The sequence below is a fragment of the Pogona vitticeps genome, chromosome ZW-PAR (genome assembly GCF_051106095.1).
Source record: "Pogona vitticeps strain Pit_001003342236 chromosome ZW-PAR, PviZW2.1, whole genome shotgun sequence".
NCBI classification, from domain to species: Eukaryota; Metazoa; Chordata; class Lepidosauria; order Squamata; family Agamidae; genus Pogona; species Pogona vitticeps.
In genome coordinates, this window is record NC_135800.1 from 7,413,606 (window position 1) to 7,436,027 (window position 22,422).

A 22,422-nucleotide genomic window follows, 5' to 3' on the forward strand; every position below is an offset into this window, starting at 1 on the left:
CCCACTGATTCAGCGTCGGTCCGCTCAGGTTGGGACGTGTGCTCTAGGTCCCAATTCTACCCCTCTCAAAGAGCACTAGAACCGAGACTACATAGTGGACAAGGGTGCTTACCCGGGACATCGCTCCGTAGACTTCCTGCAAGAGAGAAGAAAATGTTTCCATTTCTTTTCTGCACAGCAGAATCAGAACAGATGTCAACTCTTCTTGAAAAGGAAAATCACTAAACATTTTCACTGTGCCTTTTACTGCAACTGAGTTTCTTTAGGGTTTCTAGCAGGAAAATACCTGCTGCTGATAGGACTGTGATTTTCTTGCTACCTTGCAATTACAAACAGAAATTAAAAACTGACAGGCACAGCTAGCAGTCGAAAACAAGCATCACCAGTGTCTTGGTTTTCCGAATGCTTTCTGCTCCACAGAATGAGCTAAATCTCCAGGAGAAAGGCTCTTACCCTGACAACGACAATCAGGGCCCTTTGCCACTTGGGGTGGACTCAAAAAAACATGACGTTAAGCGTAAAGATTGTGCTCAAGTGCCACTGCGCATCTCGGGGACAGCTAACGTGTTGCGCATATTATAAAAATTGTGTGGACAACGCAGGCTTCCATAAACATCCCTACAGCTGGCATTGTCTGATTTCAAAATGTATGGAAACCCAGGCCTGGTTAGGTCTTAGCTGGAAGAACGGGGATCTCCAGGGAGGGCTGCGAAGGGATCCTGACTAAGAACCTGGAGAACTACGGCTGCCGGTCAGAGCTGACCAGGCTGGGCTAGCCGGAACTACAGTCTGACTTAACCCAAGTCAGCCTGGACTGTTCCTACATCTACAGCAACCAAGATCCCCCCAGCTAAGAGGAATGGATTTGGATCACTGCCAAGACGCACTGCAGGAACCCCAGCCGTGAGACAGGAATGTTGCCCGCCACTAATTCAGCATTTCTGGACTTGTACACTTCTCCTTCCCTTCCTCTTCATTTTGCTACCCAGCCCAAGTGACAGCTTGCTGCCCACAAACCGATGCAGCTCCACAATGGGCGACCAGAGAAGCCTCTGTGCAGCTGGGTAGCAGTCATTCATTGGGGAGATTTCCAAAATATCTAAGGGGGAGAGGGAGGAGCCACGAAGGGAAGAGAAACGGACCTGCTGCTGCACCGCCTGCACCTCTTCGGCCATGAGGCCTTCGGACTCCAAGTCATTCGCCACCTTGTTTATGTCCTTCAGACGCGACTCGTTGGCTTTCAGATCCTGCAAGAAGGGAACAAAACCCCCCTGGCGTAAAAACTGGCTCTGTTCTGTGAAGGAGGCATTGCGTAGGTGTCCACGTGACAGCTAAAGCCCTCAAAGGGCACGACAACATGTAAAAAGCCAAGGAGAGACACGAAGAACCTCGCCGTCCTGATAAACAAAATAATTAACCAACTGAGCCTCGCCAGGGGTGGCACGAGCAGAATCTCAGAATCCCACAGCCAGCATGATAACCAGCCATCTCTGCTGGGGGATTCTGGGAGTTGTTGTCTGAAACCTAACTCTTCTGAGTTCTGGGCAAGATGGCCCCAGTCCTCCTCCTCATCACAGCCACTGCTGCCCACCTGTTTTCCTTCCTCTTGTTCAGTCCTCTGGGGACAGAAAGAAACGCTCAGAGGCTCCAACACTCCAACTCACCTTCTGGAAGTCATCAAACTTCTTCTGCAGCACCTCCACCTGCTCCAGGTCTGCTCCCACCTCTTCGTTGGTGAGCGCCGCCTCCTTCTCGTTGATCCACTGTTGCAGCTCGTTAGCCTCACGGAAAAGCATGAACTTCTTGCAGCTCTTCTCCAGCATGGCTTTACGCTTCTCCCCCAGCTCAAGGAGAGAGTGGTACCTAAGGACACAGAGGGACAGGAGAGGGCCCAGTGAGACCCCCCCCTGCCAACCTGAACACTCAACCCTGACACAGACACACGGCAGTGGTTCAACACGGAGAAACTCTGGCATCACCGGTGGAGTAGGAGCGCCTAAAAGGACAATCACGGGGTTCGACAGAGCCTGACACCTGCAACCGCTGAACAACTCTACCCACTGCAGAAGCCAGAGCCTTGAAACAAGACATCCCAAGCATGCAAGGCTCCTGGAGGAAGGAGGAGCAAAGCAATCTGCCATCGGCTACAAGCACGATATAACACAAGGATGGGGAACGTGGTTCAGAACGAGGGCCGATTCCATTGCAGCGACTCTCAGGGGCTGCATTCTAGTGCTGGACACAGCCCGCTTAAAAAAAAGACAAAGAGCAAAAGATGTGATCATACATAGTAGCTTATTTTAGCTCCAAACTTTCCTTGATCCAGGGAGAGGCATTTTACTCTTTTCAGACCTGGAAAAGGTTGGTACAAGATTTGGAAAACCACAAAACCATAGTTCCACAGAGAAAGGGGCACAACTCGTGAGGAACATCCACAGAGGATGAATGGAAGCCCGCAAGGCCTACAGTCGGTCCCAAGGCCTGATGTTCCCCATCCCTGGTTATATGGGAACTCCGCCCCAGAAGCCTAAGGCAACATGGCACAAAGAGCAATGGGTAACATGCACCACCCGATGTTACCATCTACGTCAAGGATGGGGAGCGGGTGGCCCTCCAGATGCCTTGGGCTTCCAAATCCCATCAGCAGCAGACACCCTAGTCGGTAGGGAGGGATGATGGGATACTGCAGCCCAGCAACCCCAGAGGGCCAGGGGCTTTCCCGTCATGCCCCTTCATGTCACAACACTTTGTGATAAAGAGGGAAATACTCATCTTCCCCCCATCAGCATAACACTTTATGCTTCTCAGAGGCCCAAAGACTGACACCGCCTGCATTCTGTCTTTCCTCTGAGGACGTAGGCTCAAACACACCTTCATACAAAGTGAACGGAAGCTGCACCTGTTTTAACAGAAACCATTACAGAAAAGGCCCATCCGCCTCCTTGCCGCAATGACATGGTCCAATGTCGTCGTCGTCTTCTTTACAGGCAACCTGTGAGCCATCTTTTATCCAGAGCAGGGGGGGAGAATGGGTACACTTCCCACTCCATTCCAGAAAGCCACATCTGACTGCTTCACACATTCAACCCACGGCCGCATTACTGACATTCCATGGAACAAGGATGCAATGCCCTGAAGCTGGAGTACAAACTAGGACAGCTGTCCACTCTCGACCACCCCAACTCAACTCAGGGTCAGCAAAGGAAGGAGAAAAAAAGCAGGGCAACGAAGCCCCAAAGAGACAGGAAGGTCAGAAAAAGCAGAACGAGAGTCAGCAACAGCCAACCATGTTGTGGGGAAACTACAAGTTCCAGAATCCCTGGCCATACTGTCCGGGGCTTCCAGGAACATTTAGGAACCACGGCTGAGATACAGTTTGCACAAGCTTTGCCTTGAGACCGCCAGGATGACGACACAGCACCCTCCCGATCTCTTCTTCTTCACCAACAGAGGCTACACACCGACCCAAACTGTGTCTGTTAACTGACCAAGCATCTCATCTAAAAGTCTGCCCAACAAACTGCCGTTTCTCCTAAGAGCCCTGCTGTCCGAGGTGAACACCGGGAGTGACAGGAAACGGCAAGAGGAGGAGGAGACGAGACTGTTTCAGAGACGGCACAGTTGACAAAGGGCTTGGCCTACTCACAGTTCTTCGACCTGTTTCATACGGAGAGAGACACTGCCGACCTCCTTAGTTATGAGCGTCCTGCACAGACAAGAAGGAGCACAGCAGAAAAAGCATGCAAAAATTAGTCTGATTAAACGAAAATAAATGAAGGCAGAGGTGCCATCCGGGGAATCATGGGCGGTGGAGGATGGAGGTGTTTGAAATGGAAGGAAGAAGGGTGTGACACACAAGCAACGGGAAGTGGATCAGAGCATGGGTGCAAATGATTGGGATGGAAACCATCAGCAGTACAGTTCTGGTCTTGCACTGGTGGGGCACTACAGACTGCGTAGCCGTAGCTCTCCAGCTATAAAATGAGAACAAAAGGGGCCTCCTTGAGCCTCGCTGAGGACAGAGAGATATATTCTGAAGGCAAAGTGTTCGGCCAGATTACACAGGCCAAATACCTCAATCCTTTCCTTTATAAACCTGTTCAATAAGTCAGGGGCTATCTATACTATGGGCTGGCCATACCAAGCTACTACTTTCTGTCCGGGAGCGGGCACCCCTAGGTCGAAGGGAAAGAGGCAGCCGTGCTTTGCCTTATTCAGAGCATTTCGTGGCTCGTGGTTTCTACTGCTTGCAGAGCCAACCCGTTTCATCACGTTTACTGATGGCTCCTCAGATGAGAGCAAAAGACTGGCAGCAAAAATGGGGAAGCGCCAAAACAGAGCGCAGCTTCTGTCCCTTCCAGTTATGTGAGAGAGAGAAAAAAGAAAAGATGCCACCACATACCCTTTCCCTAGCAGCTCCTCCTTTGCCATGCACTCAAGGAGCGGCAGCTAATTAAGATTTTTTATTATTATTATTTCCACAGCAAGTTTTAGAAACCCTTTTTGAAAAAATTAGCGCATGCACACCATGCCCTGGGGGCTAGGAGCTCTTTCCTGTCTGCTCCTGCCAACTGTTCCTAGGTTGGCCCCTGCAAGTGGACAGCACTGTACCTCAGATCAGGAAGATTGGTTTTAAAAAGGCATCTCAATCAGAATCACATGCGAAGAAAATCTGGGAGTTACATGATTACAAACAACTCATGGTGTTTAGGACCAAAATGTCTGGATTGGTTAAGAGACAGAAAAAACACAGTTAGCAGACACGGGGTAGTCAATTTCAAAACACTCTTTAACCATGAAAATGGAAAAGCAGGAGGAGGTTTCTGAAGTTAGGAAGAAAATGGACCTGTTAAAGAATAGAAAAGGCGGTGGTATGCTTTTTCAGTGGAACCATCTCTTGGGGCAAAAGAAAGAAAGAAAACGGAAAAAGAAAAAAGGAGCCAGCAACCTTCAACTCCTTGGTAAGGCCGGTCAACATGACAACCCTTCACAAGCTCTCCAGCTCACACACACACACCCGTGGTCTGGCCAGTTTGATCTTACTGGTTGTCAATCTGCTCCTGCCGCAAGGCGATGCTGCCTTGCTCATCCAGGAGGTTCTCGCGAGAGGCGGACTGCGCTGGGTCCAGCTTCTTCACGTAGGCGGCTGGTACAAAACCCTGACGGTCATTCACTTCCACTTTCCACCAGTCCTAGGGGGCAAAGGGAAAGCCAAGCTGGGTTGTTTTCTCCTCCCATTTACGCCACACACTAGCCTGGAATCGCACTCCAGAAATTTACTTCAAGCAGAGATGTGTTTATGGAGTTGGAAGGGAGAAGATCACAAGCTGGAGTTGAAAAAGCACCACTGCCAGGAGGCGATCCTCTCAACTTCACTTCCGATCTCAGAGTAAGCGACCGTGTGGAAATAACAGCGAGGCAATTACCTGTGATGGCTGTACTTCCACAGAGCAAAAGTTGTTAATTGTCTAAAACTCAAGCCATGAACGTGGGATGACCCTTTCAGGTTATCCCTTTCACTTCTCTGCAGAGCAGTGATGGAAACCAATACCTGCCCCAAAACTGCCCCCCCCCCAAATGGAGAATTCCACCTCGAGAATGAGATGCATCTCCCCCACACACTGGCCCAAAGCACCCTTTCTTAAGAAAGGTTTCAAAAAAAGGGACAAGGTGGCCCTGGGCCCTTTGCTTTCTCTTGTTCCAGAGTAACCAAATACTGTACACAAGACGAAGAGGTTCAGGATTTCTGCCCTCCTTTGGCATCCCTTCCCCATGCATTTTCCCCTTGAAAAGTAAAGAAACCATGAACAGCAACCCAAACCGGGGTTTTCCTGCTGAACTTGCTGCATTGTGAGACGTTGGTTGCAAAGCCCAGACAACCAGGACCGTACCTTGTTGGTGCTGTTCAGCAGAGTCAAGATGTCTCCTTTCTTCATGGTAACTTCCCGGGGGCTTTTCTCTTGGTAATCGTACAGAGCCAGGACCAATTCTTTGCCAGTTTCATCGTCTGTGGGGGCCACTTGTTGCTGAAAAAACAGACACGGGGAGACATGGGTCCACTGTGGGGAGACCCAGTCTATTTTGCTGCTACCTTTCAATATGTAGGAAGGAAAAGTGCCGAGAATAACTTTCAGCCTGAATTTGTCTTGCGTATGGCCTTACCCGGCACGCCTGGGCCTGCTCCCTCAGGGCCTGGATGCTGCTGCCGTAGGCTGAGAGGTCTGACATCAGGGCTTCGTGCTTCTTGAGGAGAGCCTAGGAAAGCAAACAGGACTCATTAATAACATCCAGTAAAAGGTCCATTGCCAGGGACCCTGCAAGAGTGGCAAGGCAGCTGACGCAAGCCCGCCCCCCTCACACCCTCGGAAACCCAGGCCTCCTTTCACCGTCAGCCTCCCCCCAAGGTGCGCTCACACCTTTCTTTGCCTCCCCACGCCCTCCAATCCCAGGGGGGCACCAGCGCCTCCCTTTTCCCAGTTGACCACCTGTGCCCCCCTCAGGTCTTGCCCCCCTCCTTCCGCCAGCCAGACCCTCCGCACCAGAGCCTCCCTGAATCTGCCCTCTCCCACAACCAACACGAGGCGGCTTCTTGGGACGGCATCGAGGGCTCCCTCCGCCGCTCCCACAGTGGACGGCACCCGTCACTCCCAGCCACAGGGACGCTACCTCGGCCGAATCCTCGTCCTTCCCGTAGTCGGTGCTGCCCACAATGGGCTCCTTCTCCCTCATCCAGGACTCGGCCTCGTTGGCGTCCGCAAAGTACTGCTGGGCCTGCAGGGAGTCTTCCAGGTCCTGCCGGCGCTGGGAGGCCTTGGCCTTCAGGGACTCCCACTTCTGGTTCAGGTCGTTCAGTTTGGCTTTCACGTCCTCAGCGGCAAAGTGCCCTGGGTGGCGGGGGGGGGGGGAAGCAAAGGCCATTCCGAAATCAGACAGGGAGCCGAGCTCACGCTGGCCCTCGGTGCGACAGGCGTCTCCCTCCGGAGGAAGCCAGAGAAGGTCTCAAGCCAGCCATAAAAGAGAGAGAGGGAACGGAAGGTCCTTCCGACAAGGGTGTCCCCCTCCCGCACGGACCAGAACTTCACTCTGCCCAAGCCCTGCCTGAAACCCTCCTCCCTCTCCCCTTCCTTGAGCGGACAGAAGCTCAGGGGAAGACAAGTAGAATCTAAACCTCTCTGTCCTTCCTATCTGAGGTCTCCCTGCATTCCTGCAAAGAGGTAAAAGAAGGCCTTGGGCCCAGGGCGCCATCCACTCAAAGGCCCAGCATGCCTTTCCCAACACGTTTATTAACAGGAACAGAAGGCCTTTAGCGGACGTCAGTGGAATGCCTTGTGGCCAGAAAATACATCAATGAATGAGGCAGGTCCTTTCTTTTTTTAAACAGATTCATTTAGGGCTGTTTCTGACACAAGAAACAACGGCAAACAACTCCAGTGAGAGGACGCGGCTCCTATGGGCTCCAAACGGAGACTGATTAACGATGAAGAGTCAAGACAGTTCAGTATCCACTTGAAACATAGGCGCACACAGGATCACCGTGAAGTCATAACGCCACAGCAGGCTGACCATTTCTCTCCTTGAAGGATTCATCTCTGCTCAAACGTTCCAACTGTACTGCTTATTCCACTTAAACCATCTACCTACTCTGGCTCTCCATGTAAACTCGTAATTGTCTTTTGTGCTTCCCTGGCCTTCTTGACATCTGATTACGGTGTCAATTTAATGCAAACCATGAAGAGTTACAGCCAGTTCTGCTCGTCTAATCCTGAATTCTTCTTTCTCTGTTCAGGCACAATTGTGGAGATGTAATGAAATTACAAACCATGCTCTGTGAGTTATTATGCATTTGTTTTGAAACCAGGTACAGAACCAACTTCGCCAGTGATATCAGCATGACAAACAAGGCCAATAACACTGACAAACATTCAAAACAATCTTTGCTGTTGTTTTAAAAGTGTACACACAGTGCTGCACACACAATTAATATATACGTGTCTGTAATTTGGAAAGGCATGGGAAAAGAAACCTGAAGCCCACCTTCGTCCACCATGCCGTTCCCCTTCTGCGTGACTGCTTTAATGCGGGGTTCGTGGCCTGCGATCTCCGCTTGCAAGGCTTGGTGTTTTTTCAGCAAGTTCTGCACCCCGATCAGGTCCTTGCCTGAAAAAAGGAACAGAGTGGACGCAGTTACCCGTCGTTCCCATCAAAAGCACGTGCGTAATGACCTCGTATCCAGAGACCCCCAGATAGCATTTAGAAGGTCAAACGTCTTCTCCACAGAAGCAGAGATGGGTAAGTGCTCTGCCCGTCCACGAGAGAGCCCCAAAGGACACCAACCTCTGTTGGTTGAAGCTGCGATGGGTTCCTTCTCTCGGATCCAGGTTTCTTCATCTTCAACGTCACGGAAAAGCTGCTGCAGGCGAAGGGAGTCTGCCAGCTTCTGCTTGCGGGCCACCATCGGCTCCTTCAGGGCGTCATAGCGGGCCACCAGAGCCTCCTGCTTCTTTCGGATGTTGTCCGCATCGAAGTGTCCTGCCTCCTGGAACTGTCGAGCTTGGATGGTGATGCCGTCAATGCGGTCCTAGAACAGACAGCTTGGTATAAAAAATGTATTCAGACCAGCAGCTCTTTCACATCCCTTTCCTTAGATTCTGAAGAGATGCCACTTCTTTGGAGCTTCTTTCTAGCAGGAGCTGGGGGTTTAATTATTCAAATTATGAAAAAGGACCTAAAGCAAATCCCCCATTGCACCCTGAGCTGCAAGGGGCACACCCTGAGGCCTGCATCACACACCTCGGACCGATGTGGATGTCACAGCAACCTGCAGTGGAAGAGGGATAACTATGGTAAGGTAGTGAGGCTGAAATGATGCTCCTGCTTTGCAATAGGGTGAGAAAGCAGAATCGGTAGCCAGGAGTTGAAAATACTTTTGCAAACCATGGTTTGTTTGGACTCTAAACCGGTACGGACGTTTTGTCTTCCCCGTTACTCTATTCCGCCGTACCAAAGAGATGGAAGTGAGGTCATGAGGGAAGAAAATAAAAACAGATGAACTATCCTGAGCTATTTTTCATCTCCTGCACGGCTGAGAGCACAGATGTGGCCATGGGCCTCATTGGAAAGAGGGAAGGAAGAAGGCTCGCACCTGATGAGCGGCCACGTCGGCTTCCAGTAAAGCATGTTTCTTCTGAAGGTTCTGAACGTTGGTGAGGTCCTTGCCATAATCATCGGAAGCCAGGTGCCCTTCCACTTCGTACAGCCACAGCTCGATGTCTTCCACGTTGCGGTTGAACTGCTGCTGCTGGTTGGCTTCACGGAGCTTGATCCCTGAGACGAGGGGAAAAGGAGAATATAATCTGCATTCTTTTAACTTTCTACACAGCTGTTACTCTACATTACTCTACAAAAGTAAGTACTGGCAGAAGTAATTTCGGAACCATTAGTAATAATATTTCAGAGTTCTTGGAGAGCACGAGAAGTCCCCACAGAGTGGAGGAGGGCAAATGTTGTCCCTGTCTTCAAAAAGGGGGGGAAAGAAGACTCAAATAATTATTGCCCAGTCAGCCTGACATCAATTCCAGGAAAAATTCTAGAACGGGTCATTAAACAGACAGTTTGCATTACTTAGAAAGCAATGCTGTCATCACTAAAAGTCAACACGGGGTTCTTAAATATTTGAAAGGATGTCATGTCAAGGAAGGGAGAGACTTGTTTTCCACAGCTCCAGACACTAGGACAAGGAGCAATAGTTTCAAACTACAGGAAGAGAGATTCCACTTGAATCTCAGGAAGAAATTCCTCAGAGCTGGCTGGCAGTGGAATAGGCTGCCTCGGAGTGTGGTGGAGTCTCCTCCTTTGGAGATTTTTAAGCAGAGGCTGGATGGGCCCTCTGTCGGGAATGCTTTGATGGAGTTCCCGCATGGCCAGGGGTTGGATTCAATGGCCCCTGTGGTCTCTTCCAACTCTGCGATTCTACATGCTTCTTTCTGAATCAGACGCGTTCTTACCTTTCAGTTCGGTAGCTTCCAGAAGCTTCTTCCACAAGTTGATGACCTCATTCATGCGAGTGGCCACCTCGTCCGAGGCGTAATGTTTGACATCAATCAACTTCTGCCCGGCCTGCTCCAGGGCATCGATGCGGCTTTGGTTTGCCGAGAGCTCAGCTTCAAAGGCCTGGTGTTTCTGAACTTTTCCCTGAAGGTTGGATGGATCCTAGAGGCAGAACGACACCCGACACATTGCAGGCTTGGCACTAACCGGATCTTAAGCATCAAGAATTGGGCTTAACAGAACGCACAGAAAATGTCAAATCAGACATTTATAGCAAATAGTACTTGGGTGTTTAGCACAATGATGCTTTTCTTGTCCACACTCTACGGGGGATCTGAACTGGGGTGGACAGACTTGAGTCACTCAACCACCACAGAACCACCTGCTGGAGGGGCAAGGGCAAAGCATGCTTTAGCGGCCTTTATCTCTTCAAGATAAGAGGATTACACACAAAGACAAGCCCAGTCCGAAACTGGCATGATGACGGTCGCACCTTATAGGCCTCGTCGGTGGCAGTTTTCATCTTTTCATTGACCCAGCTTTTCAGCTCGTCCGAGTCTCTGAAGAACTGCTGCAGGTGGAAGGAATCTGCCAGCTGAGCCCGGCGATACATGGCTCGCTCGTGCAAAGCGTTGCGGCGGCTCAAGAGCTGAAAGAATGAGAAGGCAGATCCTTTGCTTAGGATTTCTTCTTGTTATGGCGGCTGTCGTCACATCAGAGCTTTCCGTCAAACGACAGAAAGCAAAGCAAGAACCCGCAACTCACAGCATCCCGGCGCGTGGCCACATCTTCCTTAGCATAATGGTTATTCTGTATCAGTTTTGTAGCAAATTCATCCAGGGCCTTTAAGAAAAGAAGCAAAAAAAAAATATTCTCATTTACTGGAAATGAAAGGAAGGTTTTTGGATCTGGTTACAAATCTAGTAAATGTCTGGAACTCCCTAACCAATGAAATGGATCAACCCCAGTCCTAATCTCTCTGTTATGTCAACCTTTCTGGCATTAAACGTCCTGAAGAACAAAGAAAGACTTCCAGAAGGCAGGAAGCATAGGAATCAAAACAGTAAGGCTGAGGAATTAAGAATCATAAAGGCCAACCCAACCGCGTAGGGACATAAATGTCTGGTAGGTTTCTCCTCCACTGATTGTACTCATGGGGGTGTGAAGAGCAGTCCAATGTATACTATGAAGCAGGGTGGCCTTGTCCTATTTTTTCAGAAGCAAGTGCACAATAGTATATTTTGGAAATGTCCCGAGTCAACACTGATAATTTCAGTAGGTTATTTCCAGAGGGTTTTAATGATGTGGAACCCACAAAAGGCAGCCGTCCAGTAACTGAACCAGCAAAGAGGACTCTTAAAGAAAGCTGGTTCCTCCTGAAAATATGGGTTTCTCTGCCCCACACGAAAAAAGCCAAACAACCAACAGCCCAGGACTTACGGTGATTTTCTCTTCTTGGGCACTGAGGGACTTCTCAAAGTCCTCGTGCTTCTTCAGCAGGGCTTCCACACTGTCCAGAGAATCCCCAAGGTCTTCATTCAGCAAGAAAGCCTAAGAGGCGCAACAGAGGCAGAGCGCGTCAGGAAACTGACGGAGGTCATCCAGTGAGACTGAATGTCCAAATATTCAGAAGGCACAACAGAAAAAATACACACACAAACGTTTCTTTTCTAGGGAAGGCACCACTACAAGATGTAGAGGCAGCCATACCATTCCAACTCCGAGAGCAGGCTGGATCCAAAGTCCAAGACACTTACTTCTTGTTTGCTCATCCAGTTGTCAACCTGCTCGGTGTCTCGGTAGAAAAGCTGCAGGTCCATGCACTGTTCGTACTGCTGCCGGCGAAGCTCCCACAATTCCAGAAGGGCAGTTCTTTCGCTGGAAAGGATGTTCAGCTGAAGGAGAAAGGAGGTGTGTGTACGTGTGGGGTCGGTTCTTGGAGCAACGGGATCCATCGCTCAAGGCATCTGTACGCCAGTTCTGCGAAACCCTGCTCACTGGGCAAGACACAGCAGGCCACATCACGCCCACCCTTCCTAAAGGTCGCTGCTTTGGCCTCTATGGCTCCACAGGTTTCTAAACCCCTCGAGGAGGGGGCCCATCTCTCAGGCCCAGAAGGCACACATCAAAAACAAAAGTCCTTCCAGGGGGAGAAGAACAGTGTGGGAAGTTTTCAGAACAGAGAAGTCCATCTCTCTTTGTGTGATTGTGGACAATGGCCACCTATCGAAGCGGAGGTTTGCCGGGCTGGAGGGGCCCACAAAGGCGACTTCTCTCATTTCTGCCTGATGGCTGCAAGACTCTTCCCTACCTTTGACAAGACAGATTTCTCTTTCTTGATACCTTTGCACAGAGAAAAGGAAACTGAAAAAGCAGGGCCCCCCCTCTGCTCCTGCCTATTTGCTGTTTCACTAGCAACACATCCATGCACTTTGACTACAGAGGGTGCCAATTTAATAACAAGGGGAGGCAAATTAACAGGCAATGGGTCGAACGGCCTCAAAACAGATACCATTTTCCATTTCTCACGGCCTTGCAAATCACCCTTACCTTCTCTTTAACTTCATCTGAAGCATAATGACCGGCAGTGAGCAAAGCCTGGCCAGACTCGTCTGCGGCTTTAAAACTGTCTTCGTGGGCATCAATTTCTCCCTGAGACAAAAGAAAAGAAAGGGGGGAAAAAGAGAGAGAGAAAAAATCACTTTCCCAAATAGTAATGCCACCACTTTAAAACCACACTATCAAATACAATAAAAACATGACAGAGGCCCCCCCAACCCACTCCAGCTCAAATACAGAAACTGAATCATTTAGGCAGAGAAGGGACCCAGAGAAACGGACGTGTTGCTGCCACCAAGCAAGGGGGCCAACCGCCGACTCGGCCAGAGGTGACCCCCTCCTTCGGTCCCGTTACCTTATGTTCCTGATGCCTGTCTAGCAGGGCTTCGGCTCCTGCCACGTCATTGGCGAGTTCATCGGCGTTGATCAGAGCCTTCATTTCAGTCACCCAGCTAGTGAGGTCCCGAAAGTCTGCGAGGAATCGCTGCAATCTTTGGGATGGAAAGAGAGAAAGGAGAGGGGGTGGCAGAAGTGGCAAGCCCAGGGCATGTGGCGCAGAAACAACACTCTTCCCTGCCTCTCAGACCACGCGGCCCCTTTTCACTTTGCCAAGTTTGAAACCCTGGCCTCTCTCCACCCACCATCATTGTCTCTGCAAGGTTGCTGCAGCATCACAGTTTCCTCCTAGCGGCCCCTGTGCTTTATATCCCAACTTCTCCCGCTTAATGCCTCCTGCTCCTGTCTTCTCCTCAGAACTGGCTCCAGTCAGCCATTTCTGGAAGGCAGCCCTGGAATGTCTAGCAGCCCAAGAGGAAAGCTTTCAAAAAAGCTGTTTTTGAGGTGTATGGAGATGGAGTGGGGAGCAACTGGACTTGTTTTAGCCATCCCTTATTAATGTGGCTCAACATCTGGCCTCCAAGGACACACCACAATCTATTTTCATTTCTCCCCCTGGGAAACCACAACCCACAAGGGGCGAGACTGCAACTTGTGGGTTCTCACCCTGGATTAAAGGAATGGCACAGGAACAAAATCATTAGAAAACTTGTCCTGTTGCCGATGACAGGATAAGCCTCTTTTCCTCCTCTGCTAAGATGCTGATGAAATTATTTACTTTGGAAACAAAATGTACCACACATGCTCCCCCCCCCCACGCACACACCCCAAATTAGGAAACTCTATCAGGAATCTTTTCCAGTTGCCTCACTCCCTCTAAAGGAAGACTGCATTCTTACCTGTAGGAGTCATTCAGGCGAGCATGCCTCTCAGCTGCTCGAGTGCGAATTTGCTCCCAGTTTGCAATCAGCTCCTCCCGTTTCACATGGATCTGAGAGGCGTTGGGAGGGTGTGACTGCTGTAGCCTGTCAGCCTCCGCACACAAAGCCTTCACCTAGAGGCACAGAGAGGCAGCCGGTGAGTTAATGTCAAGGTCAGCTAAAACCAGCTTTGGGGGGGGAGTAGAAAACTTCAGTTCTGTACCATCAAGCACTGGGCAGATTTTACTGAACCTGCGCTGAACTTGAAAACATGGTGTCTGCAAACGTTGCAATGATGAAGAAAAACATACAGACTCCCACTGTAGCTAAAAGAGGCAAGTTCAGCAGGACGAATAGGATTGTAGAATCAGAATTAGAAAGAACTGATACAAAGGTGGGGTTCTCTGTTTGTTCTCTGTCAGCATGTTCCTTATGACAACTCACAGAGGAACCTTAGTTTTCTATCTTGTAAGGGCTCCTTTTAACATCCCCGAAATGAAAACACGGGGGGAATCCTTGCAGGCCTCCTGCCATGTGCCCTTGAATGTGGTCGTTCTTGACCTAACACCGCTGCCTCCTCCTCCTCCTCCTCTCACCTTGTCTTCCAGGGCAGCCAGGTCCCTTTCCAGGCCTTCATGTTTGCGCAGCAAGGCCTGCACTCCTGCAAGGTCTCTGCCAAAATCGTCAGAGGCCATCAGCTGCTCCTTCTCTTTAATCCAGCTTATGGTCTCATCCACATCCCTGGGGGAAAGAAATCCCAGTTTAAACGCATAAACATCTCGCCATCAAGGCAACGAGAGCGCAGGCAATGACATCCTGCCTTCAAACCTACATTCCCTGTTGGTCTTAAACTCTCCCTCCTACTCGCATGCAAACACACACCCAATGTTACCCTAACCTGCATCTGCCATTATTTTTCTATTTCAAGCAACTCAGGATCTGTGCTTTGCAAGAGCCATTGCTTTATTCGGCTCCATCTCCTCAGTCTTATGACCAAAAGGGACACTATTGCCAAAAAAAGGCAAACAGGAGATGGTGCTAAACTCTGATAGAGCGAGTGAGTCTTGCATGACACCACTAGCGTGAAGAGAAGACGTGAGAAATGACTTAGTGGCTAAGAGTTCAGGGCTTAAGGAAGAGCTGCAAGCTCAGCCCCAGGCCCCCAGGTAGTGAGCTGCGAATTCTGCATGCACAAAAGGCTCCCAGTTTGGTTCCTGACGGATTAGGTTAAAAGGATTCCAGCAGTCAGTCAGAGAAAGCCCGCCGGGTCCAACCGATCGGGAGAGAAGCAGAGCAGGTGCTGTGAACTAAGACCCTGAGCGGATACAGAGACTGTTCCATATACAGTATGCAACTTTAAATACAGAAACATTCCGTGTCAAGTCTCTAATCATTTCGGTCTTTCCAACAAGCAGGCCGAGCCCCTACCTGTTAAAACGCTGCACTTCAGCTGCTCCAAAGAGCTTTCCCTGCCTCTGCAGGGACAGCCCCTTCAGACGCTGCCAGCTGGCATTGACTTCATCCTGTTTGGACTTGATCAATTCCTCTTCAGGGTGCTGCTCCTAGAAAGGGGAAGGGGGAACATCTCTTTTGACAGATCTGCACTGTCTGAAAATTCCTCCAGACCTTCCTTGGCTTCTGCTCCCTTTCACCTCAATTCGACTGTACCAAAAAAATTTCTACATACAATTAATGCATAACACAAAGGTTCCTTCCAACCATTAGCAAGGAAGCATCTCAGTGGCCAAGAATCCTGCTTGTTCTTAAAGCCAGACATGGTCAGCCTCTGGTCCTCCAGATCTCCATGCGTGGACAACTCCCATGTGCCTCAACCAGCCTAGCGGGGATCAGCAGCTCAGCCTCTGAAGAGTCACCGTTCTCCATCTCAGCCTCGGGTTTCTCACAATTCAGGAAAAATAACTGATTTTCCACGGAACATGGGAAAAACAGAGAAGTTTAAGGACTGGAGTATTGGGCTGGGACTCATAAGAGCTGGGTTTAAGTCGCCACCGATCCATGAAGCCCACTGGGCGAGCCTGGCCTGGCAGCCACAGCCAAGCCAGGTTCTCTGCAAGTTTCAGAAGGAGGGGCCCTTCTGCCTGGGAAGAAGCCTGGCAGTTTGGTCACTCCCTGGAGTTGTAATACGGACAACGGGCACAGCAGATGGGAAAACGCCTTGTCAGGGATGGTTCTGGCGGCAGGTAAAGGGCGTTGCTGTTCTGCCTCCTGGACCAAAAACTGCCCAAACTGGAAGGAGGACCCATTGCGCTGCTGGAGGTGTACCACATGCAAACGGCAAGAGGGATTTCAAGAAGCTGCCGTGAGCTGCCTCTCCTTAAAGATCTTTTGCTGCCTGTAGGCTGACTCCACAAATCGCTCCGAAACCACTCCCCAGTGAAGATCGCTGGCGCCAAACCACCATTTGTCTTTTTTTAGAAACACTCCATGATGTAAAATTCCTTCACGGAGAGATCACGGGCGGTGACCCATACCCAAAAGACCCCCTACCTTGGCCAGCAGGAGGAACAAACGATCTCAATCGTTATATCCCACTCTCTTCATCTGCTTTGGTCCTTTCAAGGAACCACACAAGTAAATCGATGCGAGCTCAGGAACACTCTCTTCCCTCACCCGCCCCTCCTCCCCAAAAGGCCGTCTCCGGGACAGGCTCCGTGACCCTGACAAAAGCTCTCACCTGGACAAGCTTGCCTGCAAACTGGTTCACTTCGTTTACTCTCTCCTCGTGAGCGGCCAGGTCTGTCTGGAACTCCTCAAATTTCTTCTGCAAAACCTCCACGTGCTCCAGATCTTGGCCCAGCTCTTCTGAGGTGACGATGGCCTCCTAGAAAGCCAAGGGACACTGGTCTAAGATACACATCATCAGCATACAGGTGGCTATTCGGAATGGAATGGGCTCCTTTTTCAAATCCAAAAACACTGACAGTTAATTATTATGGGTTAATAAGATCTTGCTCCCAGTAAGGCACAGTCTAATTAGTCCATCTTTTCACTCTGTGATATCAATACGATGCCTCGGAACTCTGGAATATGACACCACAATCCTTAAAGAGCGTTAAGCGGTTTTTAGTACGCCTGAATTGCCAAGGAGAGCACATGGAAAGCAGTTATGCGAGACCCGAATTGTGGCATTAATCTTCGGCATTAATTCACTGCACACTGATGAGGAGTTAAGGCTCTAGGATGGTAAAACAGGGTGGAACGCCCTTACATTTCAAAAAGGAAACCTATGCTTATTCCATGCCAGCCCAGGAAGTTGGCAATGCTCTAATATCCCCACTTTCCCTTTGATATTTCTGATACATTAAAAAAAAACCCACACACAACCCTTCTCCTACTTTCTATGATGTCGTCACAGATCTGCAGAACTATTCTTTTTTCACCCTGATGAATCACCTCAATCACTATTACCTAATTATCTTTACAGCAGGACCTTTTATATGGCACATTAGATTCCTCTCTCCCGGAGCCGGACCGCTCTGATGCGCCTGGTCTCCCGGGATACCGCGGGACCCAGGCAGCCTCTGTGTCTGTCTCTGAGGTCGCAACCTCTCCTCTCCCTGGCACAGGGATTACCTTGTCATTGATCCAGTCCATCACGTCTTCACACTCTCGTAAATACTGCACCAGCTTCTGGGCTTGCAGCAGCTTGACCCCTTTCTCTCTCATCTTCTCCAAGAGCAGCTCCCAGAGCCGGTGAAGCTCCTGCAGTCGAGTCTAGGACGTTTTTTTAAAAAAATACAAATAAAAAAGTGGATAATTACATTGACAGTAGTCACCTATGTAATAAAAATGGAGTAAATGCTGAACTATGAACCTTACTCACTGATTCATAAAGGAAATGCAATCACAGGTAAAACTCCTCGGGTGGGGGAAGGAATCATACCACGTTCACATAGGACTGAGGCCACATCACCCTGGGCTTTTGTAATCACCGAACGGATCCTCCTCTCCTCGTCTTATGTACCTTTTAAGACACCCGAGGAGGTCCCTTTCTGTGTGGCTGCTAGAGCAAACCAACAGACCACCTTCTCTGAGACAGGGTGCGTCTTACGGGTCAGTCCTCGGCAGTACTTAAGACACGGCATGGGAACGATATGGGGATACATTCACCACAAGCCCTCGGCATAAGGAAGGAAAAGAGGCTAAGCTTCCTAACAAACCTCTTGGGAGAACTGTGGTTCAGACGAACCAAAGTGATTTTTCAGCCATTTAGGGTCTGAAAGCATTTCATTTCATTTCGATTCCTTGAAATGACTTCAGCTGGAACGAAGGACACCCATTTCTGCTTTGCTCTTTCTTCCAAAGGAAAGGAGTGTCACCGCCCACCTCTTGTGTTTGGGGACCATCCGAGCTGGGACTTTGTCCCAAAAAAAAAGGAGCTTTGAAAAGTAACTTTTGGAGGGATTGTAATTTCCAGAATCCCACAGCCTACACGCTTCTGGGAGCTACACTCCAAAAGAAATTTTTAAAAAAGCAAGTTTTCCAAATTCTGGACCCATCTAAGTCAGGGCTCAGCAAGCTTTATCCCTGGACAGGAATCTGAATCAGAATCTCATGCGATGATCGAATTAGTATCCACGGCGCTGCAAGGGGTTGCGTTTCCCCTTACCATTCTTTTTATCAGTTTCTTTCAAAAGGCAGACTAAAGGACAGGTAACGCAGTATCCTCCTAGGCTCAAGGCTAAGAGTTCTTCTTGTTTTTCTTTTGACAGAAAGGCACACTTCAGAAAGAGCAGATCAAGCTTTTGCAGCACACCATTAGATTAGCCAACCTAAGAAAAAGGTTTTATGTTTCCGTCTTGCCTGTATCATGTTACAAATAAACCTTTAAGCAGCAGGAGAGGTGTGGGATAACGTTCACTGCAGGAGGGGAAACCTCTGAAATGTACAAAGCAGCAATTCAGTCGAAACACAGGATTTCTTTCTAGTCAAACGAAGATACTGGAAGAGTGCAGAAACTCTTGTGCCAACCAGCAGAGCAAGGAGAAAAGACACACCACCACGAAAGTGCACACTTGGAAAAAACAAGGTGATCTCGGCTCCACCCAGCATTCCTTGTGCTGCAATCATCAGTTACAGCAACTTGAAAGTCAAGCTCAAGAGGCTGGTAAGGCTCCCTCTGGGGTGGATGCTCATTCAAGGGTGGGGAGGGGGGAATCTCCAATCCTCTTATGAGCCATTTTTTAAAAAGCAGAGAGGAAAGAGTTCACACAACCTGAGAGGGCAACCGATCAAGCAAATGTGGAGCTACTGCTAAAAATGGACGAGCTTTGTAAAATGTGTACAGCACCAAAATATTCCCTCTATTCTGACATCATCACTGTGCCCACTTGTATAAGGAAAATATGGAGAACACGGAAGAAAAAATACTATTTTACTTCACTACCCTGTTTAATCTGTTTCAGTGTTAAGCCTTCTGCCACAGTTTCAGGTATTTTTAAACTGACCCAGTCACTGGGTGCCTATCTACGTGGTGGTTTTGAGGATTCAATTAGTATTTTGTACTTTCGTGTTTTCAATCTGGGGTATTAATCTCCGGGGATTACAAGGCAGAACAGAAATTTCCTGCAGTACCTGAACAAACACCTAATTATCAGGAGAATGGTGGAGGACACTCAACAGGGAAACCATTTTCTGCAGCAGCTTTGTGTGTGTGTGTGTGTTTTGCAACATGGGAGTGCATTTCTCAAACTATAAAAGCATCAACCATGAAGGGGAAATGATAGGAAGCATTCAAAGGAAAGGGAGGAGGGGGGAAGAGTACAAAAACAGCACCCAACACTGAGCAATCCACCTACTCGTATGTGGGCCCCCACTTGGGTGGTAGTGACTATGGGGCGCTGAGCGGTCCTGTATGGCGTGAAAGACTGAACCATTAAGACACACAGAGATGTTACCACTGCAAACAGAACCCAAAGCAAAACCAGCATCTACAAGCAGAGGTCATCGTTCATCACATTTTGAGATATTTTGTGATTTTACTGATGGATAGAATCTGTAAATGCATCCATCTACCCCATCATAGAATTTGCTCTGATTCTGACCAATTGTCTTACATTTAATGGCTTGGTATCATATATATCATATATATCATATAGCTACATTGCCTATAGGTTATAATAAACTAGAATACCAAAGATCTAAGAGCAGAAATATTTAAGACTAGAGGAACTGATCTTAAGTTAAATGTATTCTCGAAGGCTTTCACGGCCAGGATCTGATGATTGTACTATGATCTTAAGTTACCTTATCAGGCTCATTCTTTGGTGATGAAGCGCCCCTCTGGATCATAACCTGGCCAAACGGATTGTTCTTTACATTCTTAACACACTACATTTCAGAACCTGGGGCTGGTTTTAATATTTTTCTGCTAGAGCCCTACTCAACTTCTTTAAATACTGCTGGGCTGCATCACCTTGATCCCAGCTATGCGGTCTGTCGCCAAAAGGAGCTGCAGTCCAGGAACATCTGGAGACCACCAAGAATGCCCACGATTGTTACTGTCGCACTCAACTATTTCACATTATAAGCCATTTATTAACTACACTGATTTGCACCATCTAATTTGATGGAAGACAGCTTTTACTGACAGAAAAGTCCGATAGAAAGTGAAGACTTCCAACACTCACTCTTATGGTTTCAGAGGCAAAATGCCCTTCGGTAATCATCTGGTTTCCTGTCTCGTCCAGTTTAACGATGGCCCCCGCGTTGGCTTGCACTTCAGCTTCAAAGGCTTGGTGTTTCTGCAGCTTCCCCTGAAAAAAGGGAGATTCAAAACAGATGAGCTACAGGGTAGGCCCTCTGCTGCCTCGCCCAGACATCCAGTCCCCTCTTCAGGCAGCAATCCCAAACTATCATCATCCTCTTACAATCATATGGCCCATGACCCCCACCTGCAGATTAGTTGGGTCCTTGTAATTTTCATCAGACGCAATCTGGAGCTTTTCCTGGATCCATTTTTCCAGCTCATCCGCATCCCGCTGGAAGAACTGGAACCTGTAGGAATCTTCAAGCTTTTGTCGTCTCAGAGTCGAAAGCTCCTTGAAGCGGTGGTACCGGTCTAGAACCTGCTGACGTCTCTCTTGAATATCCTCGGCCGTTTCCAGCACTTTTACACCGGTGGGGTCCATTCTCTGAAAATCCAAAAGCACTGGCGGTTAGCACTGTTAAGACAGGGTGCAAGTGACAGGAGACCAGGCGAGGAAGGTTCACGCCACAGACCAGTGGAAAACACCATGCTTGACATGCAACTGATTTCACTTCCTGGCATCCCAAGTGGGGAAAAGAAATTAGGTGGAATGACTCAGCAGACTCCTTACTGAGACGGCCGTTCGGCATATCAAGCACCATGCGGGAAGACCTATGGTGTTCCTCCAAGCGTTTTTGCTCTGCCACCCCCACAACATCCTACCATAGGCTATGTGGTTGAGGGCAGATTGGGGGGGGGAGCAGCAGAGCACAGGTGCCTAACCCCCCCCCAGCTTGACAGACCCAGGAGCTGACTTGGTATAGAGCAATTTCTTTCTCTGGTTCAGCAGGGCTCCCCCAAATCAACCCAAGAGTTGTCCACTTCTTCAAAAACCTGCCTCCCTGTTAGAAATCAGCACAGAACGCAACACACAAGGTGAAGGGCAGGCAACACCTTGGCAGACCCAGTTACGCTGCTGCAGTGCGGCAAAAGTCAGCCACCATCAGCCTGCACAGACAAGTGGTCTCCAAATCATCTCCTGGAGAGACTGGAGCTTGCGGGGGGGGGGGGGCGGAAATCACTGGAGAAAAGCAGCCCCACCCAGTCTACTGACACGCTTGAAAGCTTTTCATCACCCTAACATGAAATGGAAGCCTAGGGCCTTAACAGTACTGCTTACAGATGGACTGTGGACATGATGATCTTAGGGGCACTTACCCAGAAAACAAACTGCCCTGTCATCCAGATGACTTCTAAAGTAAACATGCTGAAGTTACATTTAATTTATTGATATTTCATACACTTAAGTACTACCAAGGCCATAATCTTCTAGATTCAGCATGTTTCTCCGCCGTTTGCTGTGGAGTTGCTTTCGTTTTAGAAGAAAATAAAAAGTGTACTGGCTAAAACCAACAGAGGTGGATCTGCTTTACCTTTGGAATGCAATTCTAGTGATCTTTTTTGCTTTTTACTTCCACGCTGCATGACAGACCGTTGTTAAAAACCATTTTCTGCTAAGCAGCAGGGGACTGCATCCTTGAGGAAACAAAAATCCAAAGTCTGGTTGGGGTATAGAGAGTTAGTTAGCTATGTGGGGACTTTGGATGCCAGCCACTTACGAGTTATTTCTAAAGACATAATGACTCGTGTTCTCAGTATGTTTACTCGAGGACAGTTAAGAAACAGTACCCGTGACCTGTGGAATAAATTCATATTCCACAGCAAGTCTGAGGCTTGCTGATGGATCAAACAGCCCTTCCAATGAAGTGTTTTAAATGCTTTTTTAACCAACTGCTGTCTCCAAGTGCGAATGTTCATTCTGGGAAACAAATTCTTCCCTGTCATTTGGTG

General features: G+C 49.0%; 1 protein-coding gene across 9 annotated transcripts in view; it reads right to left on the minus strand.

Moving 5' to 3' along the window:
• SPTAN1 (spectrin alpha, non-erythrocytic 1) overlaps window positions 1-22,422 on the minus strand; it is a 52,150-nt gene that overhangs the window by 20,762 nt on the left and 8,966 nt on the right. For 5 of the 9 annotated variants that reach the window (XM_072984734.2, XM_072984737.2, XM_072984733.2 and 2 more), the window contains exons 2-26: window positions 20,777-21,016; window positions 20,513-20,638; window positions 17,457-17,597; window positions 16,558-16,704; window positions 15,291-15,424; window positions 14,459-14,603; window positions 13,842-13,996; window positions 12,962-13,097; window positions 12,598-12,699; window positions 11,805-11,942; window positions 11,488-11,598; window positions 10,813-10,890; window positions 10,541-10,696; window positions 10,005-10,209; window positions 9,143-9,324; window positions 8,335-8,578; window positions 8,035-8,157; window positions 6,667-6,884; window positions 6,163-6,255; window positions 5,892-6,026; window positions 5,044-5,192; window positions 3,647-3,706; window positions 1,665-1,863; window positions 1,143-1,247; window positions 113-136 (exon numbers count right to left, since the gene is read on the minus strand). In XM_072984734.2, the coding sequence (XP_072840835.2) occupies window positions 113-136; window positions 1,143-1,247; window positions 1,665-1,863; window positions 3,647-3,706; window positions 5,044-5,192; window positions 5,892-6,026; window positions 6,163-6,255; window positions 6,667-6,884; window positions 8,035-8,157; window positions 8,335-8,578; window positions 9,143-9,324; window positions 10,005-10,209; window positions 10,541-10,696; window positions 10,813-10,890; window positions 11,488-11,598; window positions 11,805-11,942; window positions 12,598-12,699; window positions 12,962-13,097; window positions 13,842-13,996; window positions 14,459-14,603; window positions 15,291-15,424; window positions 16,558-16,704; window positions 17,457-17,597; window positions 20,513-20,638; window positions 20,777-21,013 (3,543 nt within the window). In that variant the 5' untranslated portion in view covers window positions 21,014-21,016. The remainder of the gene's footprint in view (window positions 1-112; window positions 137-1,142; window positions 1,248-1,664; window positions 1,864-3,646; window positions 3,707-5,043; window positions 5,193-5,891; window positions 6,027-6,162; window positions 6,256-6,666; window positions 6,885-8,034; window positions 8,158-8,334; window positions 8,579-9,142; window positions 9,325-10,004; window positions 10,210-10,540; window positions 10,697-10,812; window positions 10,891-11,487; window positions 11,599-11,804; window positions 11,943-12,597; window positions 12,700-12,961; window positions 13,098-13,841; window positions 13,997-14,458; window positions 14,604-15,290; window positions 15,425-16,557; window positions 16,705-17,456; window positions 17,598-20,512; window positions 20,639-20,776; window positions 21,017-22,422) is intronic. The other 4 variants (XM_072984739.2, XM_078382679.1, XM_072984738.2 and 1 more) reach the window with 1 other exon arrangement.